Source organism: Pseudopodoces humilis, chromosome 23 (assembly GCF_049639895.1).
Source record: "Pseudopodoces humilis isolate 2021_Gansu_Grassland_sample_001 chromosome 23, ASM4963989v1, whole genome shotgun sequence".
In the NCBI taxonomy this organism is placed as follows: domain Eukaryota; kingdom Metazoa; phylum Chordata; class Aves; order Passeriformes; family Paridae; genus Pseudopodoces; species Pseudopodoces humilis.
This window is the reverse complement of record NC_142222.1, coordinates 6,338,495-6,363,721: the sequence shown is the minus strand read 5'-3', so window position 1 is coordinate 6,363,721 and position 25,227 is coordinate 6,338,495. Positions and strand designations below refer to the sequence as shown.

Genomic DNA, 25,227 nt, shown 5'->3' with positions numbered 1-25,227 from the left:
TTTGGGAATACCATCCTGATGCACTTCTGGGAAGAGCTCAGTTGCCTTGCAAAGGAGAAGCTCTTACCCCCATCTCCCTGTGGTTTATCATCTTTTCTTGCATTGTTCTGGTTTGTTTGGGTGGGCAGAGCTGTCCAGTGGTGGTCCAGAGCACAGCTGGGATTAGGGAGAGCTGAGTCCTTCCACTGTGACATCACCAAAGTGGTTGGTGCAGTGATGCTGACAGACCTTCCCAAATTGGAGCTGGTTTTTGTCGTTCAATCAAAAAATAAAAAAAGAGAGAGAGATGGTTTTGCAGTCATTTGCTGGCATTCCAGGTTAATAAAAATGTATGACATGAAATGTTTGTGGTTAATGTAGTCTGTGAAATGGAAGAGAAGGGAGATCACATGCCTCAGACAGCCGACTGCAGGAATTCCTTACAGAGATGTTTTGTGTTTGATGACCAATTATTGAGTCTTGGACTTGGGAAACTTGTGGCCTTTTGTGCTAGGTGCAAATGTGGTTTTAAAGCTCAGAGCTGAACAACTACGTCAGCCAGAGTTACCTTCATGCTTATCCCTGGAGCACGCTGGCACATCCTGGTGAAGTTTCCACATTCTTTCTGTGAGGTTTGGGATTGGGCTCAGGAGCAGTTGTCCGTGGCTGTCTTGATTTCAAACCATCGGGTATCAGTTGGCTCCTCATAAGGGCAGCTGTTGTAGTCTGTCTGTAACGTGTGTGATCCTCTTCTGTGCCATTTCCCTGACATTTGGACCATGAAAACCTCCCTGGCAGCCTTTCTGGTATCAATAAAACCAGGAGAATGGCTGTCAAGGCACCTCACTGGGACCTGGGAAGGCAGCATGAAGTCAGTGCCTCGAGTTGATCTGAACATAGCTCTGGCTGTGATTCCTGGCCATCAGCTGGGCATTCCTGCTGCCCGCTGGGGCTGCCCAGGCTGCCTCCCACTGCTCCTTCTCCAGCAGAAATGCTTTGCAAAGAGGCAGCATTTGTGGAGAAATTCCTCTCCTGCTTGTATTCTCTGTCCATGGAACCACCCAGTGATTAAATTTGTAGAAGACGACTCTGTCCTCACTGTGGTCACAGCTTTGCTGTTACAGAAGGGCTAAAGTAAAACACAAAACACTGTTTTCTAGGCAGATACTCCTTGTGACTTAATTCCAGTGTTCATGTTAATATAGCAAAGAGGAGACCTGTGCTGGATTCTGAAGGCAAATTAATTCACTCCAAAGTGCAGTTATGGACTCCTAGCATTCGTTCTGGAGAAGTTGCCCAGTCAAGTTTCAGCTATGTTTTATTTCTGTGCTTAATTTGGGAATGTGGGTCCTTGACACTCCCTCCCCCTTAGTGTGAGATCCCCAAGCAAGGAGTTCAAGTGTGGCTCTGCAGCAGCACTGAGCCAGGCACAGCAATTCCTTATCCTTAAAGTCTTTATTTTCAAAGAGCAGAATTAATAAATGAAAATGGTTTTTAAGCTGGGTGAAAAGAAGAAACTTTCCTGATCATTATTGCCTCAGCCTTCTCAGGTAGTTCACAGAGTAGCAGTTGGCATGAGAGTTGCTAAAAAAGGGGGTGCAGTTAGGGAGAGAAACCATGCCCATTGAGTAGTCGAGCTCTGTAAATTCCACTGTTGTTCATTTCATTACTTATTACTTCATTTCATTAATTACCAGCATTTCCCTTCCCCTCTGCGTGCGCATTCGGAGCCGCGCGGCCTCCCCTGGGGAGGGGCCCACACACCCTCCCCGCTGCCAGCTGCAAAGCACGGAGGGGCTGGCTGGAGAACGAGGGGCTGGGAGGAAAACGAGGGGCTGGGAGGAAAACGAGGGGCTGGGAGGAAAACGAGGAGCTGATAGATTGGAAAGGCGAATTCCAAGCGAGCTGGAGCAGCGCAGACACACGAGTGAGGCCGTGGCTGAGGAGCTCCAGCGCGGGGCGGCCGAGCCACCGCGGGCAGGGTCAGGAGCCGGGGCGGCCGCCGGGCTCTGTCCCCTGTGGGCTGGCAGCTGCACAAGAGCTTGGAAAGGCGCTTCTCAAAGGGAGCAGATGATTTTCTGTTGGGGATAGAAGACTCTGGCAGCTGGCAGAAGCTCACGTTGGTCTTTTGGTTGCTGGTGGGAAAAGGAGGGGGGCTGCAGGTCCAGCCCTGTTGCCACCGGAGGGGTGGAGGTGGCCCCGGTACCCTCAGCCCTCCTTGGGCCTGCTGCTCAGCAGATTACCAAATCCTCCTCCACTGGATGAAAATTACCTTGCTTTCAATTCGAAGAACTGATAATGGGCTAGTTTCCTCCCAAAATACTGAGAAAAAGATGTGTGAGCACCATATGTGTGGGTTGTCATTTCCATTTTATAATGGGGATGGAAATGCTCTTCACCCAGCACCTCTGAAACAGGGAAATAAACAGCCTGTTCTGATTATAGAGTTACATATTGCTTGATAGCAAATCATTCCCTAGATGAAAAAACAGAATATTACAAGGAAATTAATGTCTTCTAAGTTACCTTCCAGCCTGTCCTTTGCATTAGGGTGTGAGAGGAACTTACGAATTTGTCTCACCTCATCTGATGTGTGTTGGAGGGTTTTTGACTTGCCAGCAACCTTCCAGAGAAACAGCAAATGAAAGAATCCACTGACTATTTTAAATCTGGAGAAAAATGCAACTTGCATTGAAAATAAAGCAAAGTGGATTTGAGATCAAATTTAAATAAAAGTGAAAAGAGAAAGATAGCCAATTAAAAAGCCAATGAAAGGAGAAAATACAATTACAACAAGAAATGTAAAATAGGCCTGATAGTACATGTTCAGTATTTATACTTGTCAAAGATATTGCTGATGGCAGCTTGTCACAGAATTACGGAATGATTTGGGTTGAGAGAGATCTTAAAGCCCATACATTCCCACCCCTGCCATGGGTAGAGACACCTTCCACTATCCCAGGTTGCTGCTCCAAACCCTGTCCAACCTGGCCTGGAACATTTCCAGGGCTGGGGCAGCCACAGCTGCTCTGGGCACCCTGTGCCAGGGCCTCACCTTCACAGGGAAGAATTCCTCCCCAATATCCCATCTCTCCCTGCCCTCTGGCAGTGGGAAGCCATTCCCCCATTGTTCTGTCCCTCCATGCCCTTGGAAAAGCCTTCTCCTCTGTTTTCTGTGAGGTGATCCCTTCTGGTCTCATCTCCAGGGCCATCTCCCTTTTTTCCTGCTGCTTTCCAAGGGATCCTGGGATGGGTTCCTACACGAAGGAGGTGTGAGATTGACCACGGCGTAACCACAGCTGTGGTTAGTGTTTGTTTCTCTGGCTTACCCCTCTGGAACTTGGGTCCTAAAAATAGTGCAAGTTTGAACTGGCAGATGTTTCATTTGTCCTTTACGAGAGGACCAAAATTAGCCTCTCATTTGGCACCTAAATAAAGCAACTTAACTGCCTTTATGCGAACTTTGCAATTACTGTCTATTGAAGTTGCAACATTTTGTTGTGTTTGATGGGGAAGGGCATTATATAAGCGACACCAGCACCTAAAAAGCCACCAGACCTTGAAAGAGAGAGGACGAACATGAACGAGCCCAACTGGGTTTTCTAGGGGGGTCTGATTTGGATGATTGCTTGGGTTTTTTGTTTTTTTTACTTTTTTTGATCCAAGACAGGTGTTTTCCCTAATGAAGGTTTTATTAAAAAAAAAAAAAAAAAGAAAGAAAGAAAGAAAGAAAAAGGCAAAAGTACCTTGGAAATGCTCAGAGAGCTGTCTATTGTAAAGGTAAAAACATTAATAAAAGGACAGCAATGGTTTCTCTAATTTTCAGAGAAAAATCTGCACAGAATGCCTGAAGCTGGGTTAGCAGTGGGACTCCCCAGGGGCAACAGAAAGATGTTATAATCAATTACCACATCATAACACTGATGTATGATAATTACTGAGTGTTCCTCCTGAGATAGTGCAGCATTTGGCTGGGATGCGGCTCTTTCATGGTCCACTGCCTGATTAATATGCAAATAATAGGCTGATTGCATGATGAATGCAGAAAATGAGTTCGCTGATAACGTGAGCACCGAAGCGGGAAGATGATAAATTACTTTTACTGACTGTCCTACATTAAGTACCCTTTCTCAACAATTTTATCACAAATTAAGTAAAGCAGTATGGAGAGATTATGAGGATGTGTAAAATAATGTACCTTAATAGCTTTTATAATATTGTTGCGTACAATGTAAATGTCATTTTGTTTCAGCACTTTCCCCAGCACTCCTCCAAAAAAGGTGGGTTTTTAGTGCAGCAATGCTCAGGGTCACTCTGTTTCTCCATGGTGAGGGTGGAAGATGGGACTTCTCTGCTGGAAGGAAGGAAGGAGGGTGGTCATTAGCCTGGGATCCATCCCGTATGGACATTGCCCGTGGCGAGGGGATGTCCACATTGTTTAGTGGGGGAGATCTCTGTAAATGCAGTGCACACTGCACATATGCATCCTGCTGCAGCCTCTGCTCTGAGCACACACCAGCTTCCACTCTCAAAGGAGGGTGTGGAAATACCTTCACACTCCTGACACAGGAGGACAACAAACAGTCATAAAATTGGTGCCACGTTCAAGCAAGTTGGTTTAACACGTCAATTCACAAGGTCAGCAAGTCAACAAAGACACCACAAACTGCAGCAGAACCTCCTCGTGGAGGCTCTCACTCTGTTTTCCAAAAGGTATTGTGCACGCATTTGTCTTGATTATACTAAAAATATAACACTGTGGGGTTGTGGCATCTTGATTGATTGCTTCCATGACATATTTGTTTTAGCATTCAGAAAATCCTTAATAAAGCGTCTGCACACAAGCTGGTTTAATAATAAGGTTATTGAAAATATTTTCCAGCAGTTATTTCTAAATATTGATTTCTAGCTAAGTTATGGAAACACAGAAAAAATCCGAATATTAAGTAAATGTTGGCAGAGTAGAGCAATGTCTTTTAAAGCAGCCATGATTCTGCCATTAATCACCTAATTTAAAATACGGTGTATTTTTGGAAAGGGGTTTTTTATTGGTTAAGGGCAATCTGTAAAACCAAAAAATTATAATCAATGCCAAGATCCCACTTTTGGCTCAGGAATCATAGACTCATAGGATGATTTGGGGCTGTTGGCCTGATCTGGGCATTGCTCTGATGTTTTTGACTGTGTCCTAATACAGCTAAAAAATTCCTAAGCTTCCTTGTGTTTTATTGTAAAGTAGTTCTTAGGGTTACAGAGGCTTCATCTTCCCTCCAGGCTAATGCAAAAATGTCCCTTAATTTTTCTCCTCTGAGGGTTTTCTCCTGGGGCGTGGTTGTGTCAGGGCTTGGTGTGTCTGCTCCAAAGTCAGATCTCAGGACAAATTTCACTTGAACTGATTGACTCCAGTTGTATCTTCCTGCACAAGATTCCAGACATCCTTGGGAGCCATCTGTACTCCCCAGTCCTCCTAACTCGCTGGAAGTCTGATGGTTTCACTTTATGTAGCTTTTAAATAGGTTTTGGTGTAGCTTTGGGCACAACAGTGGGATTTCTAAAACCTGGAGGCGTTTGTGGCTGCGGGTTTGTTGAAGGGAGAATTGGTTGCCTGACTTCTCCAAGTACTTTTAAACATCCAGCTGTAAATCTCTCCTCATGAGTCTATCACCAGCTCCCATCTTCCGTGCTCTTTTCTCAACTTCATTTGGTTTCTCCAGTTCCTTCTGCTTTCCAGAGCTGAAAACGCATTTTTTAAGTAGAGGCACAAAGCTAAAACAGTTATTGAAAATGCAGCTTGAATTGCAACATTGCAGTGTAATCCTTCAGCAATACTCAAAAACAGGTTTTTTCAGGTAATTCTAACATCTGCCCTGATTATTAAGTTTTAACATATATGCAGAGTGGGAACCTTTATATTTATATTTCCCCAGTAATTGCAGAGTTAACCAAAGCTGCTTCCTCCCCTTTCCGTGCAGACGCACATACATCTGCACGCTTTCCTAAAGGGGTTTTTCCTTTGATCCCTCCCCCCATCCACATAAAATTTCCCTCTGAGCCAAGGCCCAAAATAACATTTTCCCCAAAGTTACAACATTTAGGAAGCAAACAAACAAACAAATTCTCCACAGTCGGAGTGGTGGCAACTCCAGCGAGCGCTCACAACTCTAAGTGCGCGTACCTACGAATTTGACGTCATTGTAGATGCAAACTGCAGGGAGCTTTGTGCTCTCCCTACATAGAACTGGGGGAGTTTATAACTGTAGGGAGGATCATATTTTCATGAGCCACATTAATTTGCAAATTGTGACTAGGCAAGGTTCACTCACTCAGAGTAAATCCACCAAAAGCACTACCTGGGAGAAGGCGCTTTCACGCTTATTTTCTTTAATTAGTGAGAAGAGGGATGTGTTGCAGGGCTCTCCCACAAGTGCTGCTCAGCTTTATTACGTAGTTCAGGCTTGTGCTGCACCCACTGTTAGTGAGGAGAGTTGCTATTATGGTGCTTTAAAAGATGAACTTTAGAATGCTAATTTCTTCTCATACTTGGAAGTGTCCAAGGCCAGGTTGGACGGGGCTTGGAGCACCCTGGGATTGTGGAAGGTGTCCCTGCCATGGCAGGGGGTGGAACCAGAGGAGATTTAAGGTTCCTCCCAACCCAAATCATTCCGTGGTTGTCTGATAAGACTCTGCAAATGCAACCATAGCTAAAGGTAAAATCAAATAGAAGGTTGGAGAAGAAATCTCTCCCTGAAATTTTCACACCCTGGGAAACTGAATACCAGGGTTGTCCTGGGGATATTGATCAGCTGTGTGTGATCAGGCCCTGATTCTCAGGGCAGCATTCACCAGGTTTTGGTCTACAAGAATGGGCAGCCTCATCATCAGGGAAACAGAAACTAATCCAGTCCCAGTGTGAGACACTTTGATCTCAGGCAACCTGCCAGGCCTGTTGTTGTCCATTAACTAACTCATCTACATGAGGAGGTAAATGCAGCCCTGAAGTAGCAAATGCTCTTTTAAGAGGTTGCTGAGAAATCTCCTGTCCACATTTGTCTGCTTTCATCTCGCCCACTGATGTGCTGATTTGGGAGCGAGCAGAGCCCGGGATGCTCCCGGCTCCCGCGGGATGTGCCCCTTCCCCCAGCTCCTCGGGAAGCAACTTGGACCAGTTTGGCACAAACCTGCAGCCCGAGCTTTGGACAGTGGGAAAAGTGGTGCATCAAAGCAAACGCCAGTGAAATCATGTTTGGGTTCTCGTCGGAATGTCACAGAGTACCCTGTCATTTTGTTTTAGCAACTTGTCCTTCCAAATGCGCAGTTCGCCTTATGGCATGCCAGCAGTAAAAATGTCACTTACAATAATTACTTTTTGGTGAAAATGCTTGCTGACTTCCTACCTTCAAGCTGTTTTTTACACAGTGGGGAGATAATAAGAAATGACTTTATCCTGACTGCTCAAATGAACACTAAATGGAATTTAGGTTATTATTACTGCAGATAGAGGACTGTGTATTGAAATTTAAATAGTGGATCAGATAAACTACAGAGATTTGTCTCTGAAAATTATAGTGGATCCATTTTTTCAATCCACTTCACTCTGAAACTTAAGGCAGCTGTTGTCTGCCTGCTGTCTTTAGAACATAATATTTTTCATAATCCTTTTAGAGGCCCCTGAATACCTTCTGTGTTTTGCATGGTCTTCCTCAACTTCACCATGTCTGTACCTCGTTCCCCATGAGTCCTGTTGCTGCTAAGCTTGTGTTAGCAGCAAGGGCTGGACAGGGAACTCTCCCAGCAGCTCCAGGAGTAGCAGGTGTGTCTAAGGATGGATGCTGTGCTGGGAGGAGAGACTGAGAGTGGGCTTGTGGCTTGTGCTCCCAGATCCAGATGCTCTTGTTCTAATCTCTGAAGCTTGGATTTAAAAGTGGCTGTAAAGTCAGTTTGCTGTCAGGGGTGAGGCAGGGTCTGAGCAAAAGCAGCAAACCTGCAGCTCTCAAAATGCATAGGAGAAGTTGCAGTGGAGGAACCTGTCTGTGCTGGCAGATGTGATGCCTCTGGGACTGGTGAAACCTGATCTGTGTCTCAACACTGCTCTGTCATCTGAATGCCTCCTTGGAGAGGATACAATCCTGCACTGGTGTCAGGTCCTGTAGATGTCTCAGATCTGCTGGGGAGCTTGGAGCAGGTGGCACCTGCAGGTCTTTGCATCTGAGACGTCCTGAGCTTCAGAAGGAGCCTCCAGGTGAAGAGTGCTGTGGATCTGAGCTGTGCTTTGGCACGGAGGGGCCTGTTGGATTCGCCCTGTGGACTTGGGAAGAGTTCCTGAACATCACAGAAATGGTCCCTCTTGAGCAGTGCCCTGCAGTTCTGAATGTCCCTGACTGCTGGGCTCCTGCAGAGCTGCTGATGCTCAGGAGAGGAGCCCTGCACAGCCTGGGGTTCCTTACACACTGCAGGGACTCTGCCACAGAACACAGCAGACCTTGCAGAGGGAGGTGTCAGGCTGAGACTGTGTTGGGGGAAGTGTTTTCAGGTGATTTGCCAGCTATCAGTGGGATAGTCAAGCAACTGAGATATCAGCACCCAGTACTGGGGACCTGAACCCAACATGGAGTGGGAAGTCTTGGAGAAGAATAAGAAAATCTGGAGTTCAGGAAAACCACCTGTAATCAATGAACTGAGAGAAGAACTCTGGTTTCAGGCTTCCTGTCATGGCAGATGCTATGGGGAAGGTGTAGAGGATGGATGGGACCAGAGCAGCATTTGTGCCAAGGAATGCAAGACCATAAAAGATTTTCTGTGTTTGAGTAATAAAGGCAGAGTTAGTTTGTTATGGTTCTCAGCCAGGTTTGTAAAATACTCAGACCCCACACCTATGTGCTGAATTGCTTGCAAAGTTGGTTTAGTTCCTTACCAGATAACTACTAAAGGGTGGGAAGGGAAAGGGCAGGCTGTGATGATGGTTTGGGGTTTTATTGCAGTTAAATGATCATTCAAGCAGCAATTTTATATTGAGAAAATGGTATTTTAAAAGAAAGCAGGACGTATTTGTATAATGTTGACTTCATTTCCACTCATTTATACACCTTCATTTTAGACTGTGTATCCCTCTCTAACATTATAGGAAAACACAGAAGGGAAGAATTTCCTGCCATGTTCTCTTCCAGGATATCCCAAGTGCTGGCAGACTGAATCAGGTGTATTTGTCTTTCTGGAGACACATTTGCCTCCAAAACCTGGAAGCTGCCCTTCAGTGCAGGGGCATCGCTCTCTGAGCTGTTATAGCTGTGAAACAGCCTGGGTTGCTGTTTGGTTCTCCTCATGTCTTGGCCATGAATGGGGCCCAGTTCCACTTGCCAAACATTCCAGTTTGCTGGCCCATTTCTGCAGACATCACTTCTACTACTTGATTTGAATTTTTGATGATTATTTTCTATGCTGCATATTTGAATGTGCTCCTTAAAATCGCTTGGAAGAGCTTAACTTCCCTATACGCCAGCCTGTATTTTGAATTAATAATGTAAGAAGTGCTGGGAGAACCTTTGCCCTTTCATGACTCAGTTTTACTTACATCTTCAAAAGTTTGGATGATTTAAGTGCATTTATGCTGTCTCTGCATCTTTAATGGCATTTGTCAACACCAACCTGTAATTGTGTAGAAGTTACATGGGGTTTTTTTATGATTTAAAACTGATGTGTTAATCTGTGTCTTCATCACACGCATGGTCTAATGGTCACCATCTTCCCATAAAGTCATTTTTGGGGACAAAAGCCCTGCCTCTGAAAAGCTCAGGGCACTACTGATGTCTTTGGCTACCTGAAACTTAAAGATTTCCCAGGTTCTGCAATGACCTTGTCACTGGTGATGCTCTTGATCTCTTCCAGCACCTCATTTTTGAAGCTTTGGAGCTTTTACTTCACATCTTAAATTGGATACAGACTGTTGGAAAGCAAACCCTTTTGGTAGAGCAAAGTTTACCTGGAATTTGTTGAAGTAATTTCATAATAAATGCTGGCCATGGAGTTTGCAGGTTGTTCTGTAATGCAGTTTTATATTTATGTTGTCAAAATTGTCCCTTTCTCCTTAAACACAAATGTGAAAGCATCCAGTGAATATTACTTTTAAAAAACAGGATTGCTCTTAAGTTAGTGTTCTTCTTCAGAGCAGTCTGGCGTTAAAAAAGCTTAAAGAAATAAGCTTTCAATGTATTGTTTTCATTGGAAATGTTCAATTGCTGCTTTGGAAATCTTAATGTATATTTTTCAGATATCCTGAATTTATGTCTTTGTCTTGTGAGGAACTTGAGAGAAATGAATACAGACAAATTATTTCATAAAACATGTGAAATGGCTGTGGATTGACAGTTAAATCTGGAATAGTGAATACAGTCAATTTTCCCCTTTGTTCTGTCAGCAGTCACTTGTACTCTAAATGTCTATTTAATTTTTTAAGTAGATTAACGGGAAATGTTTGCATTATTTGATTATTGAATTTACTTTCCCAAATAATGGATCTTTTCCTCAAATATTTATGTGATCTTGAAAATGTTTTTCCAGAAGGGAAAAATGCTAAAAATGAATGAGGAACATATTTTGAGTTATTTGTAGTACGTGTACATAATGCCTCGCCTGAAATCACTGTACACTTGCCTTTTGGTGGGGAAAAAAAGCAGTTTGTCATCTGTACTGCCTTCCAAAATTAGATTCAGATAATCCCACCTTTTGGAGTAAATGAGCAGCAGATTGGTCTTAAAAATGAAATTCAAGTAAGCTCTTGGTAAGTGATATAAAAAATAAATAAGCTAATATGTGAGCAACAGAGAGCATCTCAGTGATAGATGATAACACAGATTACCTTTGTTGTGTTCATAATTAGGCTGGGCAGGGAAAGGAGAGGGAGAAGGAGGCATTAGGAAATGCTTTTGTTTAGTCCTGTGTGGTTGGGTTGGGTTTGGTTTTTGGTGGGGTTTTTTTTTATATTATTTTGTCTTTTTTTTTTTTTTCCCCCTGTGCTCCATGTGCACGGATGAGGAATTGTATAGGAAATCTGCAGCTGCTCTAGTTATTCAGTAAGATTTGTATAAGCTGGCACAAGGGACAAAATTAGAGGGAAGTTGAACGAGTGCCTTGCAGTTTATTAGCTAGGCAGCCATAATTTTGACCTTGCTGTGGGTTAAAGGACACAGACCTGAGAAGAAATCTGTTTATCATGTAGGGAATTCATGCCATCCCTGACAGTGTACAGTGAGCAAGATGGATGATCTGCCAAATTGGTCCCTCGCTTGGGTGAATCAGGGCAAATTTACAGTACGATTCCTTTGCTGCTCCTGGTACAGAAATAACATTTCCTAGGGTTTCTGTTCGGTTGTATGACGACCCAGGGTGAGCAGAGAAAAGAAATAGGATTTGTAGGATCCCCTTTACCTTAAAGATTTACATGCACCTCACTCTCCTTTCTGTCTTCCTCTTCTGCATCTCATGTAAAGCACTAAGGGAAAAAGTCAGATTTTTAGGTTTGAGAGAGCAACTTCAAGTGAGTGTCAGGGAAGCTCTTGAATGCAGCATGGGAAAGCTCCCAGGACCCTGAACAACAGACACCATTATCCTCTGCACTCTGCTCCATTTGGGCCTGACTTTTCCTGTGGTAATACTTTCCTTCAGTATTTGGGATGTGTTTCCACACTACACAGACTGCATGCTCTGGAACGATCTGACAATATTCTGGGTAACAAACTCAAAAACCAGTGAGGTTTGCTGGCAGCCACTGCCTGATGGGACCTGAGAATCCTCTGTGGTGGCACTGCAGGGCTCAGAAAACTCTGGGCTCTGTTGGAGGGACTGGGTTTGGATGGGTCTGGCCTCCTCTCTGTGCAGCTGAGAGCTCTGTCAGCTTCCTCCAGACAGCTGGAGCCAAAGGCACGGATGTGTGAGGCTGGAATCCATGTCATTAACCCTGGCAAGTAATGGGTGGGAGACAGCAAGGAGCAGGAAGCAGCCCCACAGAAATGGGAAAAGCTCTGGGTGGAGAAATCGCCTGTGCTTCTTATCTCCTGAATTATTCTTGTAAACCATGTTGCCTCTGTGTTGTTGCTTTAAAAAAGGTTCAGGCTGTACCCTCAGATGTCTGGAATCTCTGAATAAACTCAGTCAGTACGTTCTGTGAGAGATAAATTTATTGGGGGGAAAACAACATTTTGTACAGAACCTATTGTTGTTGGCAAATTAACAGATTGGAAAAGCTTTCTTTTAAACCAAGTGTCACAATAATAGATTTGGGTGTCTGATCCACTCACTATCTTTATGTTGGATTCTCAAACACTTTAATTAATACAACATAATTACAAACTGTATTTTAATCTTGTTATTTCTGGACAAAGAGAATTGCAAAAATTGTGATGTGTGTGATAAGAAACAAAGTGAAATCAATAACATTCTCGAGATAGAGAGTTGTATCAGTTGTAGAAAATCCCTCATTGACAGAACAAAACAGTTCTTACAAGTCACAGAAGGAGGTTTAAACCAGTCTAGAATGGTAGCTTTTAAACCATCCTTATATAAAAATGTTGTGGCAAGCAAAACTGAGATTTCCTGACCAAGGAAATTGTGTGCAAACTTACAGACTATTGCACTTCAGTTTTTCCTGATTTTTATTTGTATTTGTACATCTTGTCTTTATAAAAAATCAGAGATGACTCAAGATAAAATTAGAAAATAATTTTTGTTTTGAAAAAGAGGCTTTTTAGTACCCAAGTCATAGCAAGTAGCATTTTGCATACTTAGGCATTTCTTTAAGTAGGTAGAATATAAATGAGGAGGAAAGTTAAATATCCTGCAATCAAAACATTACAATTATGCTAAAGTGGGGACTTTTTTCTCTTTTTTTTTTAATTACAGAAAGTACTCCAAAGACTTCTGCGAGTTGCAGTCCTGCTCCTGAATCTCCCATGAGTTCCAGTGAATCAGTGAAAAGCCTGACTGAGTTGGTACAGCAGCCCTGTCCCCCCATCGAGACGAGTAAGGATGGCAAATCCCAGGAATCCAGTGAGCCCCCTGCATCTGAATCCCAATCCACGACCCCTCTGCCACTCTCTGGCCACTCAGCACTCAGCATCCAAGAACTGGTGGCCATGTCCCCTGAGCTGGACACCTATGGCATCACCAAGAGGGTCAAGGAAGTGCTCACGGACAACAATCTTGGTAAATCATTTTATTCTCACTTTTTGACCAAAATTGTGTCTAAGTGTTCATGTATTGTTAGCTACAGTAGATGGGTATGAGAATGCCTGGGTTTCATTCTGCTCTAAGCTTTAATTTGCTAAAAAGATACCTAATTTTTTTAAACTGGTAGAAAACTCCTTCCAGATTGTCACACTCTACTTGAAATGTCATCACACCCTCGCTCTTCCTAAGCTCTGCTCCTGGCTCAGCAGCCAGGCACTGCTCCCACCTCACAAAACCGAGTGCAGCAGGCTGTCAGGACCCCCAGAACCCCAGAGCCAGTGAGGTCTCCCCTTGGGGAAAGGCTCTTTCCCCCCCACACTTGCAAATTCCAGGCCCATTTTGGGTGAAGTAGAGGAGCCCAGCGTGGTTGGAGAGGGAGGAGCACCACAAGCAGGAGCACAGTGTCCCTGCAGAGCTGGGAGGGAAAATCCAGACTCAGATGAGATTTAGATGAGCCTGAGATAAGTGCACAGGGCCACTCAGTTATTCTGCTCAGAGATGTGCAAAGCTGAGGCTGCTTTTGCCTACAGATGGGTTTTTGGCTGTTGAATTCAGTGTCATGACTGTTTGGAATAGTCACAGGGAGTAACCTGATGTGAGTATGGGAAGTCCACATTAATACTGTCACTATGCCTCTAAATCACTGGTTCTTCATGTCTTTAACCCATATTTCCCTCACAAGGCTTTGGGAAATGTTTCTGGGATCCTTTGAGGGCTCTGGCAGGAGGGCAGTAAGGCTGTCCCAGTGTTACCTGCTCCTGCTTCTGGGTCTTAGCAAGGGATTCATCCTTCCTGCATTAGGCATCCAGGGGAATGTCTGGTACTCTCCAGAAATGCCAGTTTCTGTTCCTTCACTACAAATAGGACCAAAAGTTTAGATTTAGACTGATGATGTTACTTAAGTGAGAACAATTTTAGCCCTATCATCTGACAATGATGACTGTAAAAGTAAAAACTCCTCTATTTTAATATGTGAGGAAACCTTTTTTCATCTAGACACAGAATAATGTGTTATTGTCTTAACATTTTTTTTTAAAGGGAGAAAAATACTGGGATGGGGGAGGTCCTAAGTTCTCATCTAGCATAATTTGGGGGAAAGGAAATGGCCCTGATCACTGACATACCCTGAATGAGATTGAGTTCCACTGAGCCCAGCAGAATTCCTTGCCCATGCATTTGGCTTGGGCAGATGGTGGTTGTTTGTTCAGTGGAGATAACGTAGAGATAAAGCCCCAAACCATGGTAAGGGTTTGCAGATCCAAGCTCCTGGTTTTTGGGCAAAATGCTATTGAGTGCTGTACCTGCTCTGGTATTCCAGAGAGGTTTGAAAAAAAAAAAAAAAAGTATTTTTGTTTACATTTGCTTTGATGCCATTTTTACTTAGTCTTTTTTATTTCCCATGATTTTTGTTTTCCTACAGTGTGGCTGACAAGCCTAAAAAGCAGCAGAAGAGCCAGGAAAGGTGCCCCAAACTCTGCATTAGGTGTGGAACCAGTTTCAATGTCTCCTTTTGTGCCCTCAGTGTGCGAGTGCACCAGGTTTTCTGGTGCACAGGTTTCTCTGGTTTAGGCCACTGGGCCTTGTGAACCTGTTGTAGGCAACTGGTGGTGGCTGAGGTGTCCCAGTGTCACCAGCCAGTGAGGACCACAGGTTTACAGAACAATTTAGACTCAGCTGGGTTGGTCTCTCCTCGCATCACCAGTCAGGGGAATGGCTTCAAAGTGAAACAGAGTAGGTTCACATGGGATGTTAGGAAGGAATTGTCCCCTGTGAGGGTGGGGAGGTCCCAGCACAGGCTGCCCCTGGATCCCTGGAAGAGTCCAAGGCCAGGCTGGACAGGGCTTGGAGCAATCTGGGAGAGTGGAAGGTGTTCTTTTCACTAGGAGTTGGGACTGGGTGATCTTTAAGGTCCCTTCCAACCCAAAGCATTCCCTGAAGGTTCTGTGGCTTCAGCACATGATGCTGGCAGTGTTCACACTGAAGTGCTGCTGATGTTCTGAGCCCCAAAAGTCAGACTGTCCTCAGTGCTTCCCTGCTGGGCTACGCAGAGCTCACAGAGGGAAGCAGATGCACTCAGCTGTTTGGGGCATTTTACAGGAAGGGTCAAGACTATCCATGAAACCACCACAGTTTTGTCCATTAGGATCCAAATCGGTGGGAACAGGCGTGAAGGATGGGGAGGAGTTTTAGGAAACCTGTGCTTAAAAATATTCCTGTTATTAATAGTGCTCTGATGAAGATGGAGCGTGATACACCTGCTACCCCCAAGGATGATTTCTGACACCTTCCCCCTTAGCTTGGGAGTCTTTCAGGTGTTTTCTCCTGTCCTGCCATATCCTGACATAAAATAGACAGCACAAACATCTTTAGCTTTGTTCTTAACACCTAGAGAACATGATGTTACCTCCTTCCACGTTTGAATTTTTAATTTTTAGGCCGTAGTTTGAAGTTCATTTCCTTCAGCAGCACTGCCAGCACCGCTCATTCCCAACCCTTTTGCAAATCTGTGCCCATATCCCTGTTCATGTGGCAACACATGATTTTAACAGATTTTTAAAGTAACTGTGTTATCTTGCTAATAGCTGGCAGGTTTACAGGGAAATGGATGAGGCCTTGCTGATGTTTTTAAATACAAACAGGGAGCAGGTTACCCCAGCAATACATGTGATAAAAACATGATGATAGAATTGATAAAATTGCCCCTGAATTACCTCTTTTGTCTGATTTTCCTGATACTGAGGGTAGTGGAAAATCTTGTTACTCAGGGATTGGAGTGTATTTTGAATGTAGGTTTCTGTTCAGTCTGTAAGAACTGTTTTCAGGGTTAGTTTTAGAGCTTATTAGCAGAGTGTCATGTTAAGCCCTATTCTCCTTTCCCCTCTCTGCTTCCCATGATCTCAGCTACCTCCTCTGAAAGCTTTGCAGCCCCACCTGCCCCACACATCTGAGTGGGATGTTCTGCAGCTTCTGACTGGTCCCATATTCCCTCCTCTTCCCATACAGGCAAAAAAAAAACCCAAAAAACCCATCAGGGCAAAAGTCTTGGGATGTTTTTAAAGAGATGGAGGAGGGGAATCTTGGAGTTAAGCACAGGGGATGGGTCTGCAGAGCAGATATTTGCCATGAGCTGTCTGTGTCGGGAGCAGGGAAGGCAAGAGCTGCTGGTGCTTTTTTTAGGCTTGTCCTGCAGAGCTGTGGGGTCAGAAGCCACCACTCATCCCCTTGTCCCTTAGGGATCTGTTGGTTACCACTGCTGGGATGTGAAGGGAGAATATTCTGTTGTGTGGTAGTGAGGGCACTCAAAAGCTGCAGATCAGACACAAGACCCTGAGGCCCAAATTTGGGGGCTGTGGAAAGATCTTCAGGTTACCTTGAAATCCCATGACAGCAGCACTTGTATCTTAAATCCTGATGACTCAGATGACTCCAGGCTCTCTCCTGTAGCAGAAGTTGGTATTGAGGCAGTTCAGCTGAGGAGGAACACTGAGGTGAAGGGGGTTAGAAAACCAGCTGTGTGGTTGGGTTTGAGCTGCACAGGCATTTTCCCCAATCCTTGATAAGTTAGATTTTTCCCATATAAAATCATTGTCAGCATTGCACATACAAACACTATACACTGTAAAGCATTTGCAGATTTTACCCTGCCAGATGACAGCATTTTGTAAGAGAACTAAAAATTAAGTATACTTAACTAGAAATACCGTAGAGATTGTAAAACAAAAATTGTATTGGAAATTCTGATTATCTCTAGTGGGTAAGGCACAGTTAGATCCCCACAGATACTACAGCACAGAAATTCCATACATGTTTCTGTGAGGACATTTATATGGCCATTGCTGAAGGGGGAGCTTGTGTTGCTCTTGGTTCACTGATTGCTGGAAATGTTTGGATTGCCCTGTTGGAACAAAGCTGTGGCACTGCCCTCCTGCATAAGAGCTAAGTAGCCTCACTGCTCTCACTAGTTGCCTGCTTAGCTAGAAGTTCAGTTTATTTTTCCTCTCCTAATTTTATTTTTGCACACTGTTTCACTGTAAGGTCCCGCTCCCCAAACGTGTCAAACTCCTCCCTTTATCCCAGGCAGATCCTGAGGATTAAAGTAAAGCTCAATATTTACCCTTCTAGTGGGGGGCAGAGCATTTATTCTCCTAAATGTTTCTTCTGGGTTTTGGAGCAGTTCTGAAGTCAGAGTAATTGAGGAATGATCTCGTGTTCTTTTCCGTGTCTCGGCTGAGCCAATTCATGCGCTTCTCAATTTCGCATTAGGTCAGCGTTTGTTCGGGGAGACAATCCTAGGGCTGACACAAGGCTCTGTCTCTGACCTGCTGGCTCGCCCCAAGCCCTGGCACAAGCTGAGTCTGAAGGGAAGGGAACCCTTTGTCCGCATGCAGCTGTGGCTCAACGATCCCAACAACGTGGAGAAGCTGATGGACATGAAGCGCATGGAGAAAAAAGGTAACCGGGAGCAGAGTGCTGACTCACGCCTTCCGCTCTTCCCAAGATCAGCCTGGCTTTTATAACCCTCCAGAAATAGTGGAGAGGCAGCATTGATCCAGTGTTATGAGGGTTATGCAAAAGGATTTCACAGCAGGTTTTTTGGGGCTTTTATTTGATGCTTGCTCTAGCAGATACGTCTCAAAATAAAAAGAAAAAAAAACACACAACAAAAAGCCAACCCCAAACCCTAAATATTCACCAGCTGCTTGGGAATCATTGCTGTTTTCTCCTATAGAATAATTACTGAGGCCCTGGTGTATCACTGATAACTTGCCTTACCAAATGAGAAATGTGAGTTTGGGAGCTGGCTTTAGGTTATTAGTTAATAGTGCTGCAGCTGGGCACAGATGTTGGGCTGGAAGAACTGTGCATTGATTCCTGGGAAAGTTCCTTGCCAGTCCTGCACTGATGGTTGCTGGGAGGAGAGAAAAATGCAGCCTTTATAAAAGGCTATTGCAGAATAATGATCTTTGTAGCCTTTATAGGGAGGGGGAAGGTGATTGTGTTAATACACTGAAATTTGTGTGTTATTCTCACATAAAACAGGGTCACTTGTGAGTGGTCTGAGTTGTTACTGGATATCTTAGTAGGGAGTACATCCTGCAAATTTATCCAGCTCTTTCCCTTTTAAATTCATCTCTAAAACCCAGTGGTTATTCAGAGCCCTGTTTTTAGTATGTTTGTGTGATTTTACAAGAGAGACTCGTGGGCTGCCATTATCAGCAGTTAACTAATTAATGATATATACATCTCTGGAGCTACCCCTTAATGATATTAGCACAGACATCATTAATCGTGTACACTGAAAGCTCTGCTGTTGACTGATGTTCTGAAAGCATTTACACATTTGATCAAGAACTTGGTGATTATATTTAAAATTGCAGTGAGGGAGCTTCTGGGAAAATTATAGTCTTGCAGGTTTTTAAGAAGAAATTCAAACCCTTGTCACAGTAACCAGTGTAATATAAAGCAGTGCAGTATCTTAGCACAAATTGTGCATGATCTTCCATGGGGAGTAAAATCCACTTGGGTTTCCCACTTACAACTGTAAACCAAAGGGAATCATGAGGGGTTTTGCTGTATTAGAAACATGGCAGGAATAAAATTGTCAACTAGCTGGATTTTTATAGGCTCACAGAGAATATTGCCCATAATGCAGCAAAATAAAATAAAAATAATTTAAAAGTAGTACTGACAATATCCTTTCAAAACTATTTTCTAAACTGGATTCTTATCAAATAGTGAGTGATACATATGGTCTGTAGATGGCATCTGAATAGAGATAAGGCCATAAATCATTAAGACTCTGCACTGAGCTCCTGAGCTGTGCAAGTGCTGTCCTCAGAGCAGAGCAGTCTAAAGTGAATTCAGCCCTCTATTTTCTGCAAAATCCTTTCATGCAGGTAAGGATCCTGTGATTTAACCTTTTAAATTGCTTCAGAGCCACATTAAGAATTTAACTTTCCCTTCAGCTAATGTCAGTTAAAGAACAATGCGACCGGGTCTGCTTCCAGTGAAACATTATTATCAATTATTTCTCTGCCACATTTTATTAGGAGAGTAAATTAATAATTATGATAAAGGTGAGCTGCATATCTCTTTTTTTTTTTTTTTTTTTTTCTGTTCTGCCAGTCTGAAGTTTGTGCTATAAATGTCCCTTTTAAGAGGTTCTGAAAATTTGCAATGTACATTAACCAAGCTCTTTGGAGGGAGCTGGGGGTTCCTGCTCACCAGGCTGAGTCATTTTGCACACCTTTCCAGCCTTGGAAGAGTTCATTCTTCTCATAACCTCTGGGGTGTTGGGCTGCTGGAGCATCACACTCCTCACAGAACAGCACTGCTGTCAGAAGAAAATTGAATTCCCTTTATTTCCCCATTATTTCACTTTTTAATAATCTTGTTCAATACTACATAAGATAAAAATTATATTAAAAGGGGCTCTGTTTTATCTCAGTGGGCAGCTGTGCAGCGGTGTCTGTGGCACCCATAGCTGGGCACATGCTGGGGACTCTTCCCAGAGGGACACGTGGATGCTGGGGGGGAAAGGTGTAACTCAGCCTCAAATTCAGACCTTTGCCCAAAGTACAGCTGGCTTTCCTTTTTTTTTCATATGTCTCCTGAGAAGTGGAGACTGGTCACAGACAAAAATCAAGCTTCTCCAAAAATAAAGTGTATTCGCAACTTGGATTCCAGTTGGAGCCTTGCTGTCACTGCAGATGTGCTGAATGATCTCCTTATGTTGTCTGCACACAGAATATAGGTTTAAAAAGAAAAATTAAAATGGAAGAGCTTTTTAAAATGTCATTCTGAGTCCTAGTTCTGCCTTTGGCCCAGTGGAAATATGTCCTGATAATAGATTATCCTCCAGAAAACAATTGCTCTGACAGAACAGTGGGACATCCTCTTCTTTATTTGTATTTTAATTAAATATGTGCTTATATAAAATTTGTTCCATTGACATGAGAACAACCCAGCTCAGCCAGTGCACCTTTTGTGATCCCAGTGTGAGGTTACAGGAGCAGAGGAAGGAATGACATTTTTCCCAAGCTCTCACAGCTCTGGATTGTCCTTTGCTGTTTAAGACAGGAGCTCTGCCCTACCAGAAATCCCATCCTTTGGAGAGCAGACAAAGGGAGATCCAGCCCATCCTGGTCCCTGTGTGTCTCCTGCTGACTCAGTCATCTGACCAAATTCCAGAAATTCCAATTAGAGGTGGTCTGAGCACCTTTCACGTCTCCCATGCCAGGTTCTGTTTTGTCTCGTGGCCTCCCTGAAGCTGCTGCCCATTGCTGAGGTGATGGATGTTGTCCTCCAGCCTCTTGGTTCTGCTGTGCAAGGAGACAAGGGAGCCTTGGCTGTAGTTTGCATGTCAATGCAAGTTGGAAATAACAGCCAGGAAGGAGTTTGGAGATTAAACACCTTATAGAAATATGAGATTATCTTGTTGGAATGATTAATTCCATAGTTAAGGGTTGTAACAGTTCCTTGAAGGCTGCAAAAATAAGGCCAATGGGTCACCTTGAAATAATGCAGATTTTTTGCAGTTTTACATCTGGTTAGAACAACTTAGATAGGTGGATTTTTAAAGGAGATTTTTAAAAAAAAAAAAACCAAACCTTTTTTTTTATGGTTATTTCAAATGTGTGCAGGATTGTATCACGTCAGAGTGATGGATCACGAGCAACTCACGTTGTGTTCCATATCAGTGATCTTACACAGTAGGCAATCCACAGCTAATCTGTCATATTCAGGAAGAACAAAATGTGGGCCATGCAGATACCCCCAAAGGTTACAGAGTGTGTTCAGAATTCACTTCCATGATAGTAAAGCCACAATGCCAAAGGTCCCACTGGAGGCACAATGGAGAGGGCAGGGTGCTGGAACCCACTGGAGCCAGAAAACCCAGCCAGTCCTGGAGGGAGCCCTGCCAGGAGACGTTGGCTGGGGTTTGAACACTGCATTTTATTTGATTGCACTGCATTTTTATTCATTGTGCAGCCTCAGCCTGAAGGCAAAGCTGTGGGGAGAGAAAAATTGAATTTTTGAAGAATTTGGTTGCTGACCAGTGTGACTGGCCCCACAGTGTCCCTGGTTCCAACCAGAGCTCCTGGCTCCTGGAGATTTAATGCCTCCTGGACTGATGTCAGGCTGGTGTAATCTGGAACTTAATACCCGAGGTTATCAAATTGTAGCTCTTGAATATGTAAACTCTTAAATATCTAGAAGGTATTTAACAGGCAATTAAATATTTTATTGACAAGAATCATCTATAGTTGCTGTTTTCAGCCCCCTCATTAGTAATGCTTGTGCATGGTACTGCCAGGTGCAGTAAATCCCACCTCTCCATGCCCAGTGTAAATCAATCAAGTCAGTGACAGCCTTTGCTGGGACTCCTTCCTTGTGGAATTTGCCAGGATAATTCACTCCTGGTCAGGGAGGAGGGTCAGTGGCAGGATCACAGGCTCCTGCCATCAGCTTCACTGAGCCCATCAGTGCAGGGAGAGCTTTTTTAAAAGTGTCTGTGTTTTGGAAGGAGCTTTTTGTAAGGGAGGAGGTTGCTGGGGGCTGGTTTTCTTTCATAACCTGTCACTGCCACAGCAGAGAGCTGTAGGGAAAGGCAGCAAACGCCTGACGAGTTGTTCAGCCCATCCCTGGAATCTCTGAGCTCCAGGCGCCATCGTGTGTTGGGGATGTCTTGGGAAGGCTGGGAATGCTGCAGCTCCACTTCCACAGTCGTATTTTCCTTAGTGTCAGAGAGAACTCTGTGTACACCTGAAGTGTTTTAACCACGAAACCCCTTTCAGTCAAAGTGAAGCACAACTGTCCCAGTCAAGACCTTGTGTGGGAGTTCACTCCTCTTGAAGGAGTGAATCTGCAATGAGTCATGTGAACTGAACCCTGTCATTGGTGTCCCACATTCATTGTAAAGACAGAAAACTCTGGCAGGTTTCCAGCTGATTTTTCCTCTTTTCTTCTCTTGCATCCTCCCCGTGTTTGGTCTTTGGTGGCGCCCCATCCTTCCCATCCCCTTCTGGCAGCCCATCCCTGCATCTCCCACGTGCTGTCCCCGTGTTTATCATCCCTCAGCTCGTGCATCCATTGATTCTGCATTTGTATTCAGCCAGGGCTGACCCAACGTGCTTCTCTTTCAGCCTACATGAAACGGCGGCACAGCTCCGTCAGCGACAGCCAGTCCTGTGAGTCCTCGTCCGCTGGCATCGACTACAGCCAGGGTGCCAGCCCCCAGCCCCAGCACCAGCTCAAGAAGCCCCGGGTGGTGCTGGCACCAGAGGAGAAAGAAGCTCTCAAAAGAGCCTACCAGCAAAAGCCATACCCATCACCAAAAACCATTGAGGAACTCGCCACGCAGCTCAACTTGAAAACCAGCACCGTGATCAACTGGTTCCACAATTACAGGTGTGTGAGCTGCCCTGCTCCTGAGGGATGTGCTGGCTTGGCTTTGGCAGGTGCTGTGGCGGGTGGTTGTGCAAAACAAGCAGCTTTGACGGCAGGGAGGTTCTCACTAACACGGTACTAAATGCTCCAGACTGATTTTAAGTCATCCCTGAGGAGCAGCAGTGCTCACATATTGATGGGAGTAGTGCTTTTAAACAGAAAGTCTGGCTTTTGGGGTGGGTGTGGATGTAGGGATGTCCACTGATGAATATTTATAAACCCACTGCAGTAGGCCAGGCTGCTCTGTCTGACTCACACAGACACGTGTCGGGCGTGTGGTGGGTGTTCTCCCTGGGTCACTGGGTGGGGGGTACTTAGAAATGTCCTTTATTGGATCAGAACTGCCCTGTTTTCATTGTGTCATTTTCCTGCATCAGAAGAAAAAGAGGATTTTCTTTTAGGCCTTGAGTCACCAAGCTCTGAAAATAGGCACAGTGCTTGTGCTGTGTTTCTGGGAAGCTTCGTGGAGTCCTGAAGGACAGGGAACCAATAACCCTGAAGTCAGATGTGGCCACAGAGAGGGACTTCTTACAAGGTCCTGGAGTGCCAGGACAAGGGGGAATGGCTTCAAACAGCCAGAGAGCAGGGATAGATGGGATATTGGGAAGGAATTGTTCCCTGTGAAGGTGAGGAGGCCCTGGCACAGGGTGCCCACAGAAGCTGTGGCTGCCCCTGGGTCCCTGAAAGTGTCCAAGGCCAGGCTGGACAGGGCTTGGAGCAGCCTGGGACAGTGGAAGATACCCCTGCCATGGCAGGGGGTGGAACAAGGTGAGCTTTTAGGTCCCTTCCAACCCAAACCATTCCAAAATTCTGTGATTTATGTCATTGTTATGATTAAATCATCAAGTCCCACTGAAATAAAATGTTGGTCTGTTCAGTTCCTTTCTTGTTTGAGGAGTAACCTTCTCCACATTTGAACCCCTGAAGTAGGTTTTGGCCTAGAGGCAGCGATAAAAGGAGACAAGGTGGAACAGCACATAAGAATTATAAGGATTTGAATAAACATATTATCAACTATGCTTGGGATTGGAAGTCCTAATTAATGCAGCAGACTTTTCTCCAAGAAATTTGTGCTAATGAATATTGAACAGGTACAGTTAAGCTACCAGATTTAATACTATTCTGCTCCTTCACTCGGAGCCAATAATGTTCCTAATTAGTCCAGATTGCTAAACTTGTTTGTTTTTAAAAACTGCTAACATTTAAAGGGTAGTTTTTCACTTTGGCCCTTCTCAGCTTTTACTGGGGAAGTTGCTGAAGCAAAAGCAGCAGAGTTTAATGAGCTATCTCAGAAACATTGCGCACAATAGTTAAATAATGTTTATAGTAAACAATACAAAATTTTTTAAAATGGAGTAATCATATTTACACTGAATTTCACTGCCTTGAATTCAGTACAGATGCAGCCTCTTTTCACCGCTCAGAGTTCTCCAAACGCAGGGCTTCTTCCAATTCCCACTTGCAGGCAATTATACACAAGTTGGAGGGATGCCTATGAAAATATGTTCCCTTCGGGCCTGACAGCAAAATGTGCTGTTCTCACTTGGGCAGACGAGCGCGGGAGCGCTGGTGGCAGGTGTCACCTCCCTCATTATCACGAGATCCCTGCCTGGGCGTGCGGCGCCGCCAGCCCGCGGTGATCGCTGCCTTCAGCCCCACCTTCCCGGGGAGGAGGTGCTGACAGCTGGACACAAAATCAAACCCTACAAACTGGGGGCTGGGGGCAGCACGAGGCTGAGCATTGAGTGATCTGGGCCTGCTCCCAGATGTGATGCTGCGACTCCAGGGCTTTCCAGAGCTGTTTCAAGCCTGTTTGGAGCCCTGTGTGCTCTGAGCACTGAAAAATCGAAACACAAATCTATTTTTTGTTCCCCTTGACAATAACTTTCTTAGCTGTCATGCATGAATTTATCTTAAATCATGTGTAGGGTGTTGCAGAAGAGGGACAGGTTCCATGTTCTGTGAGGGGAGCAGGGTCTGACAGTTCTGCAGCTCGTATGTTATCAGAAATGGGTGGTCTTTCACTCTTCTCTAGGCCACACTTGACTTTATTAATATCTTTTATACTCTCCCTCAGCCATTTTTTTTACAAACTGCAAAGTTTTTTATACAGAAGCACTTTCACATCTCAGAACATCTGCTTGTGATCTAATACTAATTTTTCTGTAGCTTGAGGTGAGGGAGGGCACAGATTTGGAGAAGCTTGTCTTGCTGTCTCTTGGGAATCCTGTTGCAGTGATGCTTTTCCTTTCAGATTCAGCCCAAACCTCACTTTCCAAAGGTGGTTGTTACAGCAGGATCTACCTTCATATCCACCAGATGGAAAGTCAGCATTAGCATTTATTTCCTGCAGCAAAAAGAAACGCTGAAAAAAATATCCTCAGCAGGCACAGAAATAATTCACTTCAGAATATAAATGGGTATAAAGGATTTCAACATGTCTGCAAACTTCTCCAAGTCTATGGCTTTGCATTCTCAGAATATACAATGAATATCCCTCGCTTTATACTTGTGAAGCACATACAAGACACATCAGAGTTTGAGGCTTTGATGTCTTAAGAATGGTACAAAAATAAAGCA

The 25,227-nt window shown here is 44.3% G+C and overlaps 1 protein-coding gene across 8 annotated transcripts in view; it reads left to right on the top strand.

Moving 5' to 3' along the window:
* CUX1 (cut like homeobox 1) overlaps positions 1-25,227 on the top strand; it is a 264,573-nt gene that overhangs the window by 206,595 nt on the left and 32,751 nt on the right. For 7 of the 8 annotated variants that reach the window (XR_001331653.2, XM_088066159.1, XM_088066160.1 and 4 more), the window contains 3 exons: positions 12,871-13,173; positions 17,461-17,649; positions 22,344-22,608. The exons of the other annotated variant lie outside the window; for it this stretch is intronic. Coding sequence is in view for 6 of the 7 variants with exons in the window: in XM_088066159.1 (XP_087922285.1) it covers positions 12,871-13,173; positions 17,461-17,649; positions 22,344-22,608 (757 nt within the window). In the remaining variant the exon portion in view is untranslated. The remainder of the gene's footprint in view (positions 1-12,870; positions 13,174-17,460; positions 17,650-22,343; positions 22,609-25,227) is intronic. 8 annotated transcript variants of the gene reach the window in all.